Source organism: Rhipicephalus microplus, chromosome 5 (genome assembly GCF_043290135.1).
Source record: "Rhipicephalus microplus isolate Deutch F79 chromosome 5, USDA_Rmic, whole genome shotgun sequence".
NCBI classification, from domain to species: Eukaryota; Metazoa; Arthropoda; class Arachnida; order Ixodida; family Ixodidae; genus Rhipicephalus; species Rhipicephalus microplus.
Genome location: NC_134704.1, coordinates 109,986,266 through 110,008,588, shown reverse-complemented (window position 1 = coordinate 110,008,588; position 22,323 = coordinate 109,986,266). Strand labels below are relative to the sequence as shown.

Genomic DNA, 22,323 nt, shown 5'->3' with positions numbered 1-22,323 from the left:
CCCTTTCTAATGCTAGAAGAGTTTCCTGCTTGCATTGTCGTCGTTGCTGGGAGACAACAGGCAGAACCTGCACAGGACAGCAAACCGGGAAGCAATTCCCTGCTGCGCCAATTGTCGTGCACAGGCTGTGACCCATATTTTTGTTTCTCTTCACCAATCTGTTGGTGGCACGCCCTTAATCAAGCCTCCTTTCAAACGCAGGCCTACCAGGCGACCGCTACGGCTGCAATGCCGTGGGTGTATGCAGCATAGCGCACGTGATATCCCATTTATAGAGACAGACCCTACTAACATAGTTCAATCCTAAAGAGACGGGTTATGCGAACACGCGCACAAGATGGAAGCCAGAACACCACAAACGCATGCTAACAACTAAACCAGCTCACAGTGGTGAAACAAAAAGAAGACATGAAAGCATATTTGCGCATGCCCATGAAATATTGGAACCTATCAGTGTGGCACGCGTGGGGTTGTACATGAAAGTTAAGAGATGCGGAATTTGAGTTCATCTTTATGGAAGGTAATTAATGGCTGGCTGGCTCATTCGCTTCTGCAGTCATTGCTATATTCCATGCCTAACTCATCCAATGCGTTGCTTCTTTCCTCTGTATTTACAGAACTTTGCGTTCAGCAAACTTAGGAATGAACTTAGACTCTCGACATAGTAAAGAAAGATTAGAAGGTGAGGTTATGGTTAGTGATCTCTCGTGTTCCAATAATCTCTGTTTGATGCAGTAGCCCGTCGGTCCTCTGTAGAAGCTGCGGAAGCAGCAAACTTCCATATAGCGCCGCGTGGTAGTTTTCCCGTGCGGCACGTTTACGATCATCCTCGATTCTTACCAGTACCAATCGCATTCGTACATATCCACTTAACACTGTAGGAACTGCATGCAGTCAGATTATTAAACACCTCTAAACATTTACTTTTAAACTACAGTTGTGTCTTCTTAAGGTAGTTTATATGTCATTGAACTCAGCACAAGGGCAAAGATGCACACTAAGACGATATGTTAACTTATAAGCGGGTATATCGGGGAGTGAGTGAGTAAAAACTTTATTGAGATTGTCCGGCCGTATTTAGCGGGGTGGGGCTACAAGCACCCCAGCCCAGGTGACGGCCTCGAGTCCTTGTACACGAACGACTTCCTAGGCAAGCTGGACTGCCCACAGTTGATCGGTAAGGTTGCCGCTGAGTAGAGCCGCCCCCATCGTGCCTCGCGGTTCGAGACTGCCATGTCTACCCGGCTCGTGGGGGACTGCTGCACGCTCTCGGTGCACTCCCACACCGTGTGCTGCAGCGTCGCTCTTGCTCCATACGCTCCACAGTCATCGGATGCATAAATGTCCGGGTAACAGAGGCGTAGGATCACTGGGTTCGGGTACGTGTGAGTCTGTATTTGTCTCCAGGCAACCTCCTGTTTTTGTTTACTTTTTCGTGTAGTGGTGAATATTTGCATCTGTTCAGTTCGTAGTGTTGGCTGATGTCTCTGAAAGTTGCCATGCGATCCCCAACGTCAACTCCCACATTGTTCTTGATGTCTACGAGACGTCGGGGCTGCCGGTAGGCGCCACTGCTCGTCGTGCAAGGCCTGGAGCCACGGCGTGGGCAGTCGCGTTGCCCGCGAGTGGAGGATCTGTGTGGGCAGGGGTCCATTCGAAGAAACTGTCGTTTTTGTCGCAAATATTGCCTCCTGAAATTTTGAGAATGTGTGCTGCTTCGCTGGAGATCCGGCCGCTGGCGTAGTTGCGTAGGGCCGCCTGAGAGTCGCCTCTAATCACTTCGGCGTCCGTGGTAGCTATTGCGAGGGCTATCGCCGCTTCTTCCGCCACCTCCCTTTTTCCGTGCGTATTGTAGCGCTCGCGATGCAAGTTACTGCGTGATTCGTGATCACTACGGCAAAACCGCGTCGCCGCTCGTAATGGGCCACGCCTACGTAAATGGTGTCTTTACAGTTGACGAAATTGTTTTCTAGATCTTGTGGACGTCTGTTGCTCCGACCGATGTGATGAGTAAAATGCATATTCCTCGGCAATGGCAGAAACACAATGTGCTCTCGAATGTGTCTTGGTATTCAGATCTTTTCGCCACGCTGCGTGTAGTAGTTTATGCCCAGACTCTCAAGGATCACCGACCGGTACTGGTTCTCGCCAAACGTTCGTACTTGTTGTATGCTTTGATTAGGTCATCTAGGGTATTGTGCGACCCCAGCTCGAGAAATGCTTCTGTGCAAGTAGTTATTGGAAGCCTATTTCGCGTTTGTATGCCTTGCGGATGAGATGGCCAAGCTAAATTCGTTCAGTCGCCTGCCACTTGAGGTAGGAGGCAACGTAAGTTATGTGGCTCATAACAAAAAGATGTACCAGAAGGATGGTATTGCTCTCTTTCATTCCGTTGTGGCGATTTGTTATTCGTTGCAGTAGCCGGAGCGTTCCATTGACGGCAACGTCTACTCTGCCTATTGTTTCAGCGTTGTGGCCATTCGCTGACAGGTGCAAGCCTAGTACTCTAGTGTTGTTAACTTGTGGGATGTTGGCACCGTCCGATGTTACTACTTTATATCTCCGCCTGTACGCTAGCTGGAAGAATCGGCCTTCTTGGGTTTACGGCCCTGCATGTGGGTCCGTAGAAAAGATTTAGAAAAACAAAAATATATTGGCGACAAAATATATGACAGAAGCTGAGCAGTGCAAAGAAGCTCAGCAAACCAAGAAATTCCAATAAAATCACACCAAAGTTAGAAAAAAATTCAACTGCAGTCCGTCCCTCACTATTTTGCCGTTGCGGCCCGATAATAGTGACCATTCTTTCAGATGGTGCTGATCAATAAATAGAAAATATTCGATAAACCAAGCATATAGGCTCCTATTCTATTCATTTAGTGATAATAATCATGGCGTAATTTGGCTATAGCTCAGATTTACGTCTTGCTAGAGCGTAATATATTCATTCAAGCATAAAATAAATAAATACCAACGATTAAGTTTTTCCCAGTGAAGGAGAAGGTTCGATAAAAAAGAAAAAGAAATGCAATGAAGGCTAATTTAATTATCGTTGACCTTTTCGGGAGCATTTTGCGCCTAATTTTCTTATCTGTTCACTCCAGTACTTCCTCTATTTCTAATCTAATTTAGCGCGGCACGCTAAATACGCGTGGCGAAGAATGTTTGTGTTACTCTGATATTGCTAGACGAGAAGCAGGAAAATTTAAATAAAAATAATAGAAACATGAAATAATTGCCATGTATATTAAAACAGGGCCTTATTTCGTGGGCAGTGCGCAAGTTGCGTATGATTTAGATGTTTTGATTATCTTAAGCTGTTGATAAATTGATTGAATCTGTAGTTTTGTGTCCCTTAGTAAGGTGTAGTATACTCAAAGCATTAAAAATTAGGTTAGCTTTGACAGAAGCAGCGTGCAACAAGTGGGCTCCAGTATCTAATTAGATTTTCTCTATTCTTATTGCGGAACGCTATACCTATACGAGCAAAGTGGGTTCTTTAGAGGGGGGCCATGCAACAGCGAAAAAATTGGGGTGAGAAGCATGTGTAGGGCCAGAGCATTTTATTTGTATTCTACTGCAACTGGCGCCATAACTGGCTACCGTACCAAGTGTAAAATTACGTACACTGCACTCATGTTCATGGTGTTATGACAACCATAAAATTGGTGTAAGTGTGCCTCTTATATAGAAACCCCTACTTTCAGATGGAGCAGTATTATGGCTCAGAGGTTTCACCATTGAACACTCGAACAAGTTCTTAGAGATATATTCACATAATTTCTTTAGCTAGATTTAGCCGCACGTTGAAGACACCACAAGGGTCTGTACGTAAAGCCATGAGCCTGGTTCTGCAAAAAAAAAGATATAATTCATGGGTTCCGCAAATACTACTGACAAGTTTCAAAAAAATTTGCTTCTACTTTGAAATACCGCCTCTGACAACACTGCTGTCACCTCTCTCCGAAACTATGACAGCTAGTTGGATGGTGCAAACCCCGTCGAAACTTGAACCTTGCCGGCTTCCTTTAGGCTTGTCTTGAGAAAAAATCTGCCAGGCTCACATCGAGGCTGGAGGCCGCCAGGGGGCGCCGACTAGTGCGGACGCGCTGATTTCGGCTCCTGCTTTTTTCAATGTTTCGGTTGGTTTCTTTCGTCGAAATCGGGTACATTAAGTGTTAAATGACGCAGGGCGTTGCGAGGACTTGACCGACACCCGCCTTTCTACGGTGGGCGACTTTTTTTCCTTTATGAGTGTGTGCAGTTCCTACCACGCCACGACACAGCAAACCCTAACGCAGTAAGCCTAACCTCGGCGAGGCAGCGCAGGTAGGCCTAGGCCTAACCCACTTCAGACCACTTCAGTTCACGCAGCGTGTTGTCCATGAGTCGTTCAAACGTGGCAGGAGCAATACAAAGCCCAAAAGGCACTACGTTAAATTCGTACGGGCCATCTGGTGTAATGAACGCAGTTTTCTGGCGATCCGCTTCTGCCATAGGAACTTGCCAGTATCCAGATCGTAAGTCTAAGGAGGAAAAGAATTCGGCTCCTTGGAGGCTATCAAGGGCGTCCTTCATATGCGGTAATGAATAGACGTCTTTCCGCGTCACCTTGTTTAATCACCGGTAGTCGACGCAAAATCAAATCGATTCATCCTTCTTTCGAACTATAACGACAGGAGATGCGCAAGGAATGTGCGATGGTCGAGTAACGTGACGGCGTAGCATCTCTTCGACCTGGTTGTTGATGACATGACGTTCTGCAGCAGCAACACGGTACGGTCTTTGACGCAATGGCTGGTGCGAAACGGTGTCAATGTAGTGGTGCAGTGTGGAAGTGCGACCCAATTGCGGCTGAGAAACGTCTAATGGATTTGCGAAGTGCTGGAGGAGATTAAGAAGCTCGGCGCGTTCTTGAGCACTTAAGGTGTCAGCGATGGAACTCGAGAAGATGTCACTCGGCGAGCATTCCAGTGGGGAAAGGGCATGAAGTTCGGTCGAGGCGCTACTGAAGGACTCGTCTGGCATGTTAAGAAATAAAGAAGAATCAAGGTACTCCACTCGACCGAGACATTCGCCGGCAAGTAGCGTAAGCGGGGCAGAAAGGGAGTTGTGGCCGAAAATATTGCTTCGGCCAGCAGTGACGTCAAGTGTAGCAAAAGGCAAGGAAACGGTTCTGCGGCTCATGAAAATGTCGGAAGGTGTAAACATTACCATAGGTAGCATCGTTTTGGTCATCGCAGTAAACAGGGACAACGGCAAGAGAGGCTGGCGGAATTTCAGTGTCCTCACGCACGACGAGTTAAGCGACCGCTCAAAAGTTTCGTGCAAAGATTCATCACACAGGTGCTAAAATTGAACTTCAGTGCTTGCGCAGTCAATGACGTCATGATGATGTGACAGAAACTCCCACCCGAGGATAACGTCATGCGAGCACACCGAAAGGACGATGAACTCGACAACGTACATAGAGCCTTGGATGAATATGTGGGCCGTACAGGTCGAACTGATTGTGCGCTAGCCGTACGAAGAGATAGTTCAGAGAGAGGCGTAGTCACTTTGCGTAGGGAGCGGCAGAGCTGGGCGGCTATAACAGAAGCGGCAGCACCTGTGTCGACGAGGGCAAAGGCGGAAACACCATCTACAGATATGGCGACGACGTAGCAGGTGAAGTGCGAGGACTTGAGCATTTCGACGACGGCGCAGTTCTTGCCTCTGAAACTGCGGCGTTCAGTTTTCCCGGTTGGAGGAAGCGGGTTGGGGACGCATTGGGGACAGTGATCGCTTGTGAGGAGACGGAGAGCGGGGAGAGTGAGTCTGAGACGGAGCCTGGCGTGACTGAGACTCGGGAAGGTTACTGTAGCCATACTGGGGTGAGGGGTGGGGAGCAGGTGAGTCCATAGGCTGTGGGTCATAAGATAACGGCCGAGTAGCATCGTGGAGTAGTTGGAAGCGACGGCGACAATATTGTGCCACGTGTCCGGGAGTACCGCAGGCGTAGCAGATCGGTCGATTTTCAGGAGTGCGCCAGGAATTGCTGACTCGTGGTGCGGTCCAAGGTGTCGAAAGAGGGGCGGAATGGGGAGCAACTGAAGCCATAGGAGGCAAATGCTGCTGGCGGGGTGTGCTGCGTACCACCTGGGCATACGTAAGAGGCGCGGCCACTAGCTGCATAGCCAGTGCATGGGGAACAGGCATGACCACGGGCTGCTGGTCGGCAGCGACGGTAACAGTATGAGCTACCTCTTCAGTAATAACGTCGCGGAGTGGTGAGGGCAGATGAGACGATGGCGGCTGCTGGCTATGTCTCAAGATCACTTGAGTTAAATCAGCAGTAAAGGCCGTACATCTATCGGTGATGACAATTTCTGAGGCACCATGATGAAGGACTACGTTCTCAACGAAGAATTTGGCTACCTCTTTGGTGCTACCTTTGGGTAGGGACATGGTTTTGGCGTAGCGGGTGCGGTAATCAGTAGCTGCGCTGAAACAAAGGCCCTACCTGAAGCCAGAGTCAAAGAGGTAGCCAAGAGGAAGTCAGTGGCTACGACGATCCATTTGTTTCCCGAATTCAACGTTGGAAGCGGCCCCGGTAGGTCCTTCTCAATTTTTCGGAAAGGTCGGCGATGTGGTTCGATGGGCTCAAGAAAACCTGCTAGCATTGTGGGCGGTGTCTTGCGTCGCTGACAGTCTCGGCATGTCCTCACGTAACGAGCGACCTCGGCGGTAAGTCGCGGCCAGTAGTACCGTTCTTGTACACTGGCGAGCGTGCGGGAAACACCAAGTTGTCCGGCCGTTGGATCATCGTGCAGAGCCTGGAGGGGTTCTGGTCGCAGAGCTGAAGGCATGACAAAAAGTACTTGGCTCGAAGCGGCGAAGTTCACCTTTGGAGAAGGCCGTTTTGCAGCGAAAACGCCCGTCTGATTACTTCTGGAACAACAAAGGTCTGGCCCGCGGGGTATTCGATTACTCTCCTAAGTTCCGGGTCAGCTCTCTGACGTTCAGCGAAGTCATCGGCAGTTATCGTTCCCACGAAGCAGTCGTCATTCAGTTCTTCGGGCGGTGGTGGGTCGATGGAGGCTCGCGACAGGCAATCTGCGTCAGAGTGTTTTCTGCCGGACTTGTAAATGATGGTAATGTCGTATTCTTGAAGTCTCACGCTCCATCGGGCAAGGCGATCTGAAGGGTCCTTCAAGTTAGCTAGCCAACACAAGGCGTGGTGGTTATCACGACTTTGAAGGGGCTGTCATAGAGGTAAAGACGAAACTTTGATGTCGCCTAGATGATGACAAGGCACTTCTTTTCTGTTGTGGAATAATTGCTTTCTGTCTTGGATAACGACTGGCCAACATAAGTGATGACCCTTTCCTGTCAGTCAGATCTTCGCACAAGGACGGCGTGGAGTCCTACGGTGCTTGCGTCACTGTGCACTTCTGTTTCGGCATTTTCGTCGAAATATGCGAGTATCGAAGGCATCTGCAGGCGTCGTTTTAGTTCTCCAAATGCTTCCTCCTGTGGGGTTTCCCACTTCAACTCGATGTTAGTCCTCGTAAGGTTAGTGAGTTTCTCGGCCATGCGGGCAAAGTTTCTAGCGAAGTACCTGTACTACATGCACAGGTCTAGAAATCGACGCACGTCCTTGTTGTCGGCAGGTGGCGGAAATGCAGTGATGGCAGCTATGTTCTGCGGATCAGGTCTTGCTCCGTAGTTGCTTATCACGTGGCCCAAGAACAAAAGTTCCTCGTATGCGAAGAGGCATATTTTCTGGCTTCAGAGTGTGTCCAGAAGCCTTGATGGCTTGAAGTACAGCTTCAAGGCACCGAAGATGCTCGTCGAAGCTCGAAAAAAGAACGATGAGGTCGTCCAAGTAAATGAGACAAGTTCCACTTCAATCCTGGCAGCACTGTGTCCATAACGCGCTGAAAAGTCGCAGGTGCCAAGCAAAGACCGAAGGGCATAACCTTGAACTCAAAAACACCGTCTGGTGTTATAAACGCAGTCTTTTCCCGGTCTCTTTCGTCTACTTCGATATGCCATTAGACTTTCCTGAGGTCCATCGATGAAAAATATTTAGCGTTGTAAAGTCGATAAAGGGCGTCGTCGATTCAGGGCAGAGGATATACGTCATTCTTCGTTATCTTGTTCAGTCGGCGAAAGGCAATGTAGAAGCATAGTGTCTCATACTTTTTCTTCACTAATACCACCGGTGCCGCCTATGAATTTTTTGAATGCTGCATAAAGTCGTAATGGAGCATTTCGTTGACTTGTTCCTTTGTGGCGACGCGTTTTCGTGTCAAAACTCTGTACGAACTCTGATGGAGTGGCCTGGAATTTTATTCTATCACAAATCGATGTTGCACGACAGGGGTCTGTCGAATTCTCGATGACGACGAAAAGCAGTTCTTGTATTTCAGGAGCGGGTTTTCGAGCTGCTCTTGTTTATGTGTGGGAAGGCTCGGATTAACGTCGAAAGCTGGTTGAAGCCTTTCAGTTGTCGGAGCAGATTCGGTGGAAGTGGTGAGGGCGAAAGCGTGTCTGGCTTCCAGTATCTCTTCGATGTAGAGAACCATTGTGCCTTTGCTCACATGCTTGTAATATTTGCTGAAGTTCGTCAGCATCACTCTTGCGTTCCCTCCTCGTAGCTCAGATTCCTCTGGCGACGCCAATTTCGCGGTTTATCAACACGTGTTGGTCACCTTCAACGACGCCTTGCATGTCTGTTGATCGTTGAGCACCACGGAAATGCTGACGCTGGAGCGAGGACGAAAGGTGACTTGGTCTTCCAGCACATTTAAGGTGTTTGCCTTCGTGAGGACGTGTGCGGCGGCAGCGCTTTTCCTGTGGATAGTGTTATCGACTTTGTTCTCAGGTCGATGACCAACACATCGGGACTTAAGAAGTCCATTCCAAGATTGAAATCTCTACAGCAATGCTGCACTACGGCGAAGCTTGCGGGATAAATGCGGCTGTGAATGGTCTCTCTAGCTGGGCAGATTCTCCCTGGTTTCAATAGGTGACCTCCGGCTGTACGGATTTTAGAGCCTTCCCAAGTGGTCCGAACTTTCTTCAAATTCGTGGCAAAGTCCCACTGATGACGGAATAGTCGGCTCCGGTGTCGGTGAGCTGTGACGCTGTGGCCAGCGATGAAAATGTCGAGGTCGCTAGTTCGTCACCTGTGCTTGCGGTTAGGTCACGCTGTCGGATCACGGCTACGACGGTTTGCACCACTGTTTCGACGTTGCGTAATGAGGACTACTTCTGGTCGCGAAGTTGCGACGTCGGGACTACTTTGAGGTGATGGCGGGTTCTTGAAGTTTCGTCGTGGCGTCGTCGTCAGCGGTGGAGGTTCTTCCGCAGTTCTTCATGCAGCAACCACACATCCACCGGTTGCTGCCCTTAGTTTTCATGATGCGGGCTAGGCGACCGGCCCCGGCTTGAATCATTGTACTGACGACGGGGCGGTGACATGTAGAGGCAGGGTGAAGGTGAACGATAAGATCCTCGGGATGTCCTTTGCGTTACGGCGAGATAATCGGTGAAGTCACGTGGTCTTTCACCCCAGAGTAGAGGCGACGCGTACATGGCGAAACCACGCAGTCCCATCTGGTGGTACCGGCCGCGGTGGTAGGTGTAGCCAGCTTCCCCCCAGTGGAAGCTGAGAGGCCGATGGTCGGGGGCGTGCCGCACGTTGGTTTTTCTCGGAGCATTGCGCTGGCCGGCGTTTGGACGGTATAGCGTTGGTGGGGGTGATGGTGGTGTCTGGCGACGAAAATGCGGTGGTACGGTCTCTTGACGTGGACGTGGAGTATAGCGCCGGCAGCACCGGCGTAGCTCATGGCTTGAGGCTGTAGTTGCAATGTGTCAGGGATACCCACGGATTGCTGGATTTCCTCTCTGACGACGTCTGTGATCGATGAAACTTCAGGCTGGCATTACGGGAACGTTCGGCGAAGTTCTTCGCGCACTACAGCCCTTATGATCTCACGGAGATCATCGGAGCATAGTGGTTGTATCTCTGCATAGCCTGGAGCCGAGCAGCGTTTGAACTATCGTATGCGCATTTGGAAGGTTTTTTCAATAGTTGTTGCTTCTGAGAGGAACTCTTTGAAGGTCTTCGGCGGGTTTCTCATCAATCCCGTGAAGAGATCCTGCTTGACCCCTCGCATGAAGGGAACGAACTTTCTTCTTCTCAGCCATGTCCGGGCAGAGTGACAAAACAGGCGAGTCATTTCTTCTGCAAAAATGGCAACATTTGCATTTGGTAGCGGCACCAGGGTCTCTAGCAAAGCAGCGGCCCTCCCTTTGCGAGCGACGCTCGCGAACGTTTGCAGAAAGGCGCAGCGAAGACATCCCACGTTTGAAGCGCAGACTCCCCATTTTTGAGCCCGGTCCTTGCGGTGTCTTCCAGTTAAAAGTACATGTGACGAAACTTCTCTTCCGTGTACCAGTGGTGGAAGGCGGCCACGTGGTCGTTTGTTTCTAGCCAGGTCTCCGCGTCTTCGAACCATGACCCGCGGAAATTTGGTGGTTCCCTGGGCTGATGCATGACGATCGCGGGCTGTGACGCAGCGGTTGTCATTGTCGCCGAAATCGAAGTCATAGCCTTGGTATTCCCCGCCTTGTCAAGTCGAGGCCAGTACTGAGGTGGAAGACCTGGCTGCCGGTGGCTTTTTCGCTCCTCCTGGTTGGCGTCGGTGTCTTCTGCACGACGTGGGCTGGATTCACGGGTTGACGGAGGCATCACGTACATAAACGAAGCAGCACCTCCACCAGATGTCACGGAGTCGTGACGTGGCTTGAGACAGGAGAGAGTATGGTCATATACACTTACTTAATTGGACGAACTTGTCCCCGGTAAGTGGCAAGTCGGGTTACAGTAGCACACTTGCACTTATAGCGGCGAACGCAGCGTCGGTCATCGACAAACTGACAAGCGGCGAAGCATGTCGCCATTTATACACTCGCCATCGAACACGCTAGCGTTATCGTTAATGGCGACGTAGAATCCACAATAATCTGAAAGGCTCATGAAGTGGGCGTAATCTCAACAAAAGGATGTGCTGCAGTCCTGAAGCTTCCACAACACTGCAGGCGTGGTTTGCGCTGAATACAACGTAACGGGGTGATAAGAAAACTGGAGGACACAACGTGGCAATACCATTATACCCATCATAACCACAATAAAATTTAGCTTTCCTACGTATAAAGACAACTTACCCTCGCGAAAGCCTTCTTTTGTCAAGTTTAGCGAATTTCGCGCTAGCTTCTTCACGTTCAGAGGGCAGGCGTGAGGCGAATGAAACGGTCCGCCCGAAACACAGGCACCAGCCTACATTCAGTGATCTCTCCCATCCACAGTCCCACTTTTAAAAGTGTATACTCACTGATGCAACGCATAGCTAACATGATTATCATAATCATCATAATATACATAGCGTAATGGAGATAACGTAGTGTTCACATAATGTACTGAAGCACTTACCGTCTGATTGTCGAGTGGTTGCTTGGAAACACAATGCCATTCACTAAATCACACTGAGGTCATGGGCACTGAGGCCATTTAATTCCGAGACTAAGCTCACCGCTTCGTGGTTATATGGAACGTATAGGACTCACGTTGAGGTTAAATGTTGTTAGCCGGAGTGCACTCGGTACGCAATTGCATTCTCGCGCTATATGTGCAGCGTGAACCACGCGGCTCTGATGAGACAATTAGTCTGGGATTATCCAGATGCTTTTTCTCTTGTTGTGTGATGTACGCTGTTCCAACCAAGCTTGTGTTAAGAAAAAGTGTTTACCGATTACGAGTAATCGGCACTCTATTATGGGAGGAAATAGAGCCGTCCCAGCTTAATAGTGCACTAGCCCCCGTATTGAGAAATACTCTTCGACTCGAGTTCCATCCTTCAGTTGACTGAGTTGAGCACTGCGCTGCTGCTCGACTGAAATTGACGCTGCGCTTTTTGAGAATCACTGCAGAATATTCCCGATATGCAGTGACTTGGTCTGCCAAGAGGCGGCCCTCCCATTGGCCTTTTCAACTCGAGGAGAGCTCTTGAGTGAAGGAGCGTTTGTAAATACGAGGGTTAGATACATGCATGAATGGCACATCCAAGCGTCGTGTATTTGGAAAACATTTTTAGCGATTTTGAGTACTTGGTACTCAACTATGGGAGAACCGTCCCTTGAAAGTCCCTGACGGAAGCTACATTTGGTGCCTCACAAGTGTTTTTGGTGTTGGAGAACCATTCTTCGAAAAAATATGGCGCCTAAAAAGTTAGTCAAATGTGGCCTGTGGCCCTTAAAGCTGCACCAGTGATTAACATAATTCTGTGCGTTGTTTTTAATAACTAAGCTCTCTCAATTGTGTGCTTTTCAGAGATGAGCCGTTTCTTATTCAGCAATCTGAACTTCTATTTTGATTATTCATGTAACTTAAATATTGTTTTGTGACACCTTTGTTGTTTTGACACGATCGAATGACCGTTGTAGTTGACCGTAGCAACTTTCTGTGGCTCTGCTCAGCACGTGAATGATGGTATAATTTTAGGCATTGAGGCAGAAAGCAGATCAAAGTGATCATTTCGCAATGTTTCAGAAACAAAGTAAATAAGCCAGGCACGCCCACGCGAAGTTCAGCTTGCCTCTATTCTGTTACAGATCTTTGTCCTAAACTCTCAGTTTATTTTCTGCTGAAAAATATAAAATAAAGGTAACAATGTAATCATTACTCATTGTGTGAATTCACCACAGCGAAACTGAATGTGATAATATTTTTCATGCTTTAGGGCACTGCATCCGGTCTCACAGGAAGACTGCAGTTCGACACGTTTGGATCTCGGACTAACCTATCCTTTTCGCTGGTTCAGCTTAAAGAAACCGGCCTCTTACAGGTGAGTCGAGGACACTATTGCTTCATCCGTTGTTATCGAATTTACATTGTCTACAAATGGCACATTTTCTATAAGATATGCGGTAGAAGATTGCAACAAGAGTTGATGCCGGTTGAGTTGTTTCATTAAGCAAAAAAAAACATACAAGGTTTTGCCGCAACGAAGAAGTGAAGGCGATGGCACAAAACTAAAAACCCAGGCCAGTTAAGCCTAGAAGCTGGCCTATTTGGCATCCTGCACGGCGTAATAAAACAAAGAACTAGGGCATAAAAACGCGACCAGTGAGCGAGTGAGATGACTTGGGTTCTTTTTGTCGCATCAGTTCAAACTCAGTGGTGCGAACGCAGGACGAGCGTAGCACCAACCCACTTGCTTATTTCTGTCAAAATATGGCACATGCGACCGAGTCCAGCCGCTCAAAGTACTGAGTTCCTGGCAAAGGCAGCCCGTTCCACTATGTAGTCCAATCCTCCGTACCTTCTACACACCTAACACACGACAAAAGATGGCCGACAGTTTTCCTTTTAGCTTAAGCGGTGATCATCGGCTGCCCTCCCATGTAGCACAATAGAGACATGGGTAATTATCACCCTTAGAGTTTATACAGAACTTCACGATGAAGGCAACGGCAAAATTCCGCAGGAGTGGCCATGCCATTCTTAATACAGAAAAAAAAGATATAAAGACACTTATGCGTACTTTTGGACACGCATGCTCGGAAAAGGCATAGTAAATTGTTGGTGCGTATCGCAATGCTGAGCTCGAGGAAGTTGGTTCGATTCCCAGTAATGCCGGTTGCTGTGTACGGGAACAAGTTGTGGGAGCTCCCCTGTTCCTCTATAAATGCACGGTTTAAAAGAATACAGGCGGGGAAAATGAATACCCTTCTCCGGCGTGTCTCATGATTATGTGGCGGGTTTCACACGAATAATAATAATAATAATAATAATAATAATAATAATAATAATAATAATAATAATAAATCTTGGGACCTTTAAGCTTCACCTTCAAAAGTTGAACATGATAGAAATACCCTGTTCACTTCAAAAAAAAGCATGAAACATCATTTTTGAACTTGCTATGCACTAACTACGTAGCCCTGAGAGAATAGGCGTTCTGATGCAAAGCTAGTGTGGTTAGTATTTATTGGTAATTCACAATTGGTGAGGTTAAAAGGTAACCGACGGTGAAATATAATTTAAAAAACAAGTACAGTGAAATTAAAATAACTTACTAGTACACACAATATTGCCTAAGCAATGAAATATCGTTCTAGCGACGAGGGCTGATAGTGACAATGCGAATTGCTTGGTTCTGTATGTGTTGAACACATGCTGTGTACGAGTGATAGGTGTTCAACCAGGTATTTATGTAAGTTAGAATGACTACGAAAAAATGAGATGTAAAGGGATAATAATTCAATTGTGGAGAAATATGGCTTAGCCTTAATTAATGTATGATTACCAAAAGCAGTTTTTCCTCGTGTCTAACAAGTGTAGACTCAAATTAGGAGTTATGTTTAAAGGCATAGATCAAAAGCATAGATAGTATTAGGAACCATACTTAAAGCAGCAGAAGATAAGAAGTGGTTTTGAGATCTGAAAAACATGAGCTGAGTTTTAGACGGGTTTATAATTAGGTCATTGTTGTGGCACCACAAAACAGTATCGCTAAGAACAGAGTTTAGATTTGATAATTACGCTGAAACTGTTTTGACCTTACATACGGTGATACGGTGATGTTGTGAACTTACAAAACACAATGTGATCAACATATGGCATCACAGAGATCATTTTTATAATTAATGAATTGGAAGCGACTAAGAATGTATTCCTGGGGAACACCATGAATGCAAATCTTAATAATATAGTTGGAAACACCAGTAAAGACCACGTTTTTTATCGTTAAACAGGTAACTTTTACAAACTTTAAAAGTGTTCTGCTAATACCAAGAGATTCTAACTGATCAAAATAAGTTGAGTAATTCAGTGTGCTGAATTCTTTAGGTAAATTAAAAATACTGAATGAACCCAAGAAGCTATCACCATCAAGCGAATGTTTATGAAGTCAGTCAACAAAAGTAGAACATTTTTAGTGGAGCTTCTATGACGTAAACCGAAGTGGGAAGCCTATACAACATTCAATTTCGAAAGGTAGGCATTAGGGTGCTCTAAAAACAGAGGTTCTATCAGTTTACCTAATAATGAAAGTATAGAGATAGGCCTTTATTTTCTACTATAATCTTCATCGCCTTTTTTAAAAACTGGTAGACCCTTTGCACACTTCATTGAGTGAAGAAAAGAAGCTTTGGAAAAAAAATGAGCTATAATATATTAAATAACAACTGAGAATCGATTTTAGGAACCATATTTAAATGATGTACGCAAATTTTATCCCGACCGGAAGAAGTATTTTTTCAAGATTACGAATAGCCTACGCTATTTCATAAGAGGAAGAGGAAAAAAGAGAAAAAAAATTGGCAGATCCCACGTACCTGGGAATCGATGTTATGCGAAGCATGTGGAGGGAAGGTGACCGCTTTGCAATATTTTCTTGAAGGACACGTCATGAAATGATGCTAAATATATGTACAAATGTTGCACGCACATACATATGTTTAAGAGTTGCAAATGTTTATATAACCAGTTGTTTCCACTTGCGCAACGATGCCAACTGCAACATGCGTATTAGAAACATCAGAGGCTGATATGAAGCGCTGATGCTCGCAAGATTGCTTGTTGTGGACACTGCTACATAAAAGTCACAGCTTTGCCGCAAAGGGGAAGCAATGAACGTGATAGCAAAAATTCGAAAGGTCACGCGCACCATGGAAAGCAGATTGACACGTGCCCCGCGTTCCTCGCGCCCAAACTTCGCATGAAACCTACTCATGGGTACGGATGCACGTGAATGAGCGTCTCATTTGTTACTTGGCCGTCTGAAACGTGCGCGCTTTTCGCGAACGGAGACTGCAATGATTGCAGTGACCTTTGTGCGCACATTAACTACAGAAGAATCGTTCCTCCTGAAACACGAGTCCAGCCAAGGCATACGATCCTCCCCTTCCCGCCACCGCGAGGTAAGGACGCTGAGGGAGCGCCGCTCTCCTTCTGTAAGCCGGGCAGAGTACAAGTAGTAGATTAAAGCGGGCGCCGATGCGCGATGTAGCGATGTGCGCTCATTGCGCCATCTTTTTTGTAATGCCGAAAAAAGAGCAGCGGGAAGTGGTAGATATAAATAGCTTGCCGTTTGATTGGAAAGGACCGTTTATGGGGTGGCTCAGTGGTTAACGCCTCGCTTTCACGAAGCGGAGGTCCCACGTTTAATTCTGCGAGCCGGAGTGCTTTTTTTCTGGATTTTTCTTCTTTCTTCCGTTTTAAAAATATATGTATACGTATACATATACGGTGCATGACGTCGCACCAGTAGCCAAATGCAGTCGACAATGTACATATATTTGCTATCGCAATAAAATCAACTTCAGCGCATGGTACCTAACCACAATTGATGTTAACTCGACGTGACGGCTCTATCAAAGGAGTGCATATTGAATGTTTATAAAACTGGGTAGGCAGCACTGCAAGCACTACTGATGTCTCACGAAGAATATAGCGTCTATTTGAAAAGTAGTTCTGAGACCTGGCGTAGCTCTGTGGTAAAATGCTTCATCGCCATGTAGAATGCTTGGGTTTGATTGCAGCTGCGATCCTGACATTTATTATTTGCATTCGTCAGCTCGATGCTACGGATGTCCGGCATTTCTTAACGTAAAATGTCCCATGTGTGTTATCGTCATTCCTGGGTAGATACCAAGTGTTTATCACCTGTGGCACATACCCGCATTCCAGCGGCAAATTCCCTCCCTTGGGTAGGTGCCACTGTATGGTTGGATGTGTTTGACGACTAACTCACGGGATTGTGACCCTATTCTTGTCTTCACCAGTGCGTCATATTCGTCAAACCATCTTACCCTCTCATGTTAATTTTGGTTCACACCTACTTAAGGGGGTGACCATGAGAGCACCCAAAGGTAAGCGGATAGATAGATAGATAGATAGATAGATAGATAGATAGATAGATAGATAAATAGATAGATAGATAGATAGATAGATAGATAGATAGATAGATAGATAGATACGCTCCAAATCGCCGAAGTTCGCTAAGAAAGGCTTCGCATTTAAAATAAGTGATATAAGCACGCCAAAGTACGCGAAGTAATATTTTTTGAACAATTGTACGACGAACAGAAATACTCTGAAAACGTATCAGCAATGTCGTCAAAGTGACAATAAGTAGCGTTATGGTGAGTGATTTTCATTATAGGTGAGTTGATTGTAAGTGAACTGAAGAATTAGTTTATCAGTTTCCTCTCTATTGAGGATTATTTTTGATTTTTTATAAATTACTCATTATCATAGCGTTTCGTGGCAAGTTTTGTCAAATAGTTATGAATACTACAATAACTTTTATGGCGAAGTGTCAGTTCGTTACAGTTGTCTCCTAACATTTTTATGGAAGTTACGCTTGTTTTGAGACTGGTTGATAAAGCAGATGTCATTGAAAGGCTTTGGGGCTTTTCATATTTCTTGGTATAAGCAATGATATGAGTACTAGAAGAAAAAGCTTCTGCGAATAGGAAAGAGAACGCATCCACCGAATCGCTGATTGTGGATCAGCTTGCGAGCTAAGTTTGGACGAGTGAAAGCTTGAAATTGCGCTGATAAAATTTTCTTTGTCAAAGCACATTCCAATAAAAATTGCATTGATTCGAATCGTGTTTGCATCGTTCTCGACATTGCGGTCATGCATAAGATGATTTATCGCTCGCATCCTATGACGCCGATGCCAGAATTTCTGTGAAGCGAGCTCTGTAACGCTGTCGTGTCAATAATAATAATAATAATAATAATAATAATAATAATAATAATAATAATAATAATAATAATAATAATAATAATAATAATAATAATAATAATAATAATAATAATAATAACAATAACTAAGTAACACTGGTATTTATAGTGTAATAATAATATTAGCTTTGTTGCTTGATGACCTGAGTCAAATCATCTTTTCGGCGTCAGAGGAAAAGTTACTTTTAATTCACATTCCAACGTGGCGTCTTAGCATTGGGATGTCTATTCTTTTACTATCAATTGTAAGCGCTCTCCGGACGTCGGATGCTCAAACAGTTCACATCATCACGTGCCATAGAATATTGGGGTGTTAATAAAATGGCTAAGCAAGCCAGAAAAATATATACAGGGAAAGGTTGACGTGGACAGCTGCGTGCAAGTCCATCAAGATTTTTCGTCCTTGCATAATTTTGCAAACTGTCGAAGGTTTGTTAGTTCAGCGATCACGCATTAGCACCTGAATTCTAATAGATTGGGCACGAACATGACGTTTTATTAGAATCAGTGCAGATGTCGAAATCTTTTTGTATTCGGCTTACAAACTCAGCCTTTCCAGGTGGCTTCATTCTGACCATCGGATGTCGAGAGACTTGGCACATAAAAAACCAAGTCAAGATACAACGACAGAAGATCGTTCAATGGAGACATATTAGTAACTTTTTACTGAGCTAGCAAAAAAGCCTCATTTTTAGGCGTGGAAATTGTGAAAGAGGATTCGGAACAGCCATAAAAGATGTCTTCTTAGAAAGTACTTCTGTAATTAGACGTATCCAGCATGCCTGGATCATTGTACCATAGTATTCTGTGACAACCACTTATTCCACTGCACAGTCTCGTACGCAGGGCCCCGTTTGCAGCATGATGATTCATCGACATTTTGAGAATTTTTTTCTTGATAAAATGCTCCACAGACTTGTTGGGCTGCCTTGAATTATTTGTTTTTCGTTACTGCCAAAATATCCCCTGCTTTCTCTCTTGTAAAACGACTGCAGTTAGAAAAAAAAAACACAAAAAAGGCTATTGTTTGAGGAAAGACAAAGCCCTGAACATGCTGGAAACATCTCCACTGTTAGTATTCTGAACCATGGAGAGCCGTTCTTTATGCTCGAGTGAAAACGCGTACATGATCCCGTGGAAGCCGGCCTTGTGACGTTACGTATATTTAACAAAGCATGCGAGAACCGTAAGAACAACGGCTGCTGTGTTTTGTAGCTTTCGGATTAAAAGAAATCTCATAAAAGAGATCCCATTTTTTCAACCGTTAAAACAAGTCTTCGCGGTGGACGTACTTGTCCGGCGTGCACATGCCTCAGGAACAATAGCTCTGTACAATGTTCATGGCAGGCCGTGTTTCAATATTAAAAACAAAGCAAAAACTTCGTACGTAAATCTCTACCTAAATGACACGTAGATGAATTGAAGAAAAAAAATGCAATGTGGGGAAAACAAAAGTAGAGTAGTATTGAACATTTATTGGATTAAATTGGCCGCTAGTAGTTCAGCGTTCAGGCAATATATCTGTTTATTACTCAATATTCAACCTATATAAACATGTATTTTTATCGAGTGCGAGGGAGAGAGAGAGAGAGAGTATTGAGTAGTGTGCTGAGGAATTTGATTTACATGCTAACTTAAGCCGATGCAGCAACTCAGCTGAAGTTTTAAAAAATGGGAGGCTTTATTCATTTTGTTTACCCGATTAACCTCAAGACTAACAAGCACTTTTAACGAAAGTTATCAGTGTGATTTTTGGTGGACAAAAAAATTTTTGGAACTTTTTTTAAACGTATACAGGGTGACGACATATATATTCTGGATTTTGTATGTAACCTGTGTATATTATCGAATTTGTTGTTCCATTGCTAAAATTTTACTCTATGCAGAATTTAATGAAAACAACAAGCAGGACGGAACGCAATGAACATGAAATAATATGAAATGCCCATTTACCTATTTGTTCTCTAGTTGCACTGCAAAATATCATAGTCCTGTCTAGAACTTGTTGTGCTTACTTGAGCCACGCATTCTTTGTATTTCGTTTAAGATTGCCGAGAATATTTTTTTGGCTGGTTGCAAGAAAAAAAGAAGAGACTTTGTAATGGCGTTGTGTGCCACAGACATTAGAATAGCACTAGAAAAAAATTTTCCAATAGTGCGGTATTGTAACGAAAGACCGGCTTTAGGTAACTTCTCCGGTAATAAAAAAACATTGGCAGATCCTACATACAGTGGTAATTGATGATATGGGAAGCACAAATCGGAAATGCTAATATGTCACTTTAAAATCAGCACAAAGTTATGAGTTGGAGATGAATGATGCCGTACATGACTTCCGTGTCATGATTACCATGTTTGGATGTGTCGTTTACCTTCGTGATCAATTCATGTCATGTGACACCAAATTTAGTATAGGTTGACATAGTTAAACGGCCGCGAGCACCCTATGAGCCTGGTATGTTTTCATGTTCTTACATAAACGCGTGTCAGGATTCTCATGATTTGCACCAGTCATATACATTTGTCATTTATTGACGTCAAAGAACACCAAATTTTGTATACGTGGAGCTAGCAAAATGGCCCCGAGCGCATAATGAAGGGCTCGATATACTCCAATGTAACGTTGACGCGCGCGCACGCTGGGCACAGCAACGCTACGTTAGCAAAACGCGAGAACTCTATAGTCTCATGCTAGGCGCGACCAGCGTCCATCGGTGCAGCCCGCCGGGAACCGGCTCGAAATGCGACATGCTGCATTTCGTTCCTATGCGTTACCCAGACAACACTGCGTCTCACTATTTTCGTGACGGAGGGACGCCGGACAAGCTTCAACGCGCATGCGTCAAAGCAACGCAGCGCGGCGCGCGCCTGCGAGTATATGGGAGGACCGGCACCTGGCGTGGCAACGCCAGTGAGCACGCGACCCGCGTCACATCGAAATGTAATGGCGCCTCGACTGTGGCATATAGTGATGTTTTCACATGACACGTATCTCATGATTATCATGCTTGCGCTAGTCACATACCTTCTTCATCCATTGGCGTTACGTAATACCAAATTTAGCATATGTGAAGCTAGCAAAATGGCCGCGAGTGCATCCTCAGTGCGGCATGTAGTCATGTTGTTATGACACACATGTCGTAATTATAATGTTTGGTTGTGCCATTTACCTATGTCGTCCGTTCACGTCGCGTAATGCAGTTTGGTACATATGAAGCAAGCGAAATGGCCACGAGAGCATCATGAGTGTAGCATGAAGTCATGTTGTTACATGACACGCATCTCAGTATTATCATGTTTGCACCAGTCATATACCTTCGTCATCCATTCACGTACTGTAATACGAAATTTGATATATGTGACGCTTGTGAAACGGCCGCTAGTGCATCATGAGCGTGGCAAGTCGTCATGTTGTTACATGACACGCATGTCATGATTTTCATGTTAGGGTCTGTCACTTGTGTTCGCCATGCAATCATGCCATACCATACCAGTTTTGCAACATGTCATGTGACCGAAACCACCGCAAGGGCTGCAGGACCATGAAATGTAAATCATGGCATTCTTGTCATACATGTCATAATTTTTATGTTTTGACTAGTCAAATATGTTCTTCATACAGTCATGTTAGGCTATACTAAGTTTGATATCGATAACATTATCGAAAAGGACAGGAGAGCTAAATGTCGTAGGCGGATAGATAGATAGATAGATAGATAAATAGATAGATAGATAGATAGATAGATAGATAGATAGATAGATAGATAGATAGATAGATAGATAGATAGATAGATAGATACGCTTAAAGTCACCGAAGTTTGCTATGATATGCTTCGCATTTGAAAAACGCGCCTACACACACATTAAAGAACTTTGACAGGTAGGCAACCCTGATATTTTGTTCCGTTTTAAGAAAATGGACAATAGAGGCGTATTCTAGCCATCAAAGTAGCCGTCACGTTTAGGATAGTGTGGATCAGCCAACTGCTCGTCATCGATACACGTTCTGTTATCGTCGCCAAGATTCCGTAAAATTCAAATCTCATGAATTGCTTCAGGGTTCCGTTACCTTACATAGATTCTTGCTTGTGTTGCGACGGTTGCTGTGCTAAAAGAGCGAGCCAAATGTCTTGCTTTGTTCAAGATTTTTATTTGTTGCTACCTCATTCACCTATTTGCTTTGACGGCAAAGCTAGGACTTCAAAAGAACTACATACAACATACTAAATATATCAAAGTTTAATGTACTAGCACAGTTATTTCAAATGCACTCGTTGGTTCGTAGCCAAAACGCTCACGGATAAGCCAGTATGAATGTGAATGTCGGCTCTGTAGATGTTCGGCTACTTCTTTGCTGGCATTATAGTGGGGGATAATGGGAACAAAGTATGCTCTTTTACGCAGTTTAACACTGCAGCTCGAAAAAATGCGGAAAACAATGCCTCATGAAAATTGCGTGCCCAAGGTATACTTTCCACAACCCACGCGCGCGAAATTTGAAACACCCGTTACGACAT

General features: G+C 45.3%; 1 protein-coding gene across 1 annotated transcript in view; it reads left to right on the top strand.

Moving 5' to 3' along the window:
* The window catches only part of LOC119184742 (glutamate receptor ionotropic, kainate 2), a 197,196-nt gene that overhangs the window by 157,159 nt on the left and 17,714 nt on the right, over nucleotides 1–22,323 (top strand). Inside the window, exon 8 of the mRNA XM_075895843.1 lies at nucleotides 12,789–12,893. Within this exon, the coding sequence (XP_075751958.1) occupies nucleotides 12,789–12,893 (105 nt within the window). The remainder of the gene's footprint in view (nucleotides 1–12,788; nucleotides 12,894–22,323) is intronic.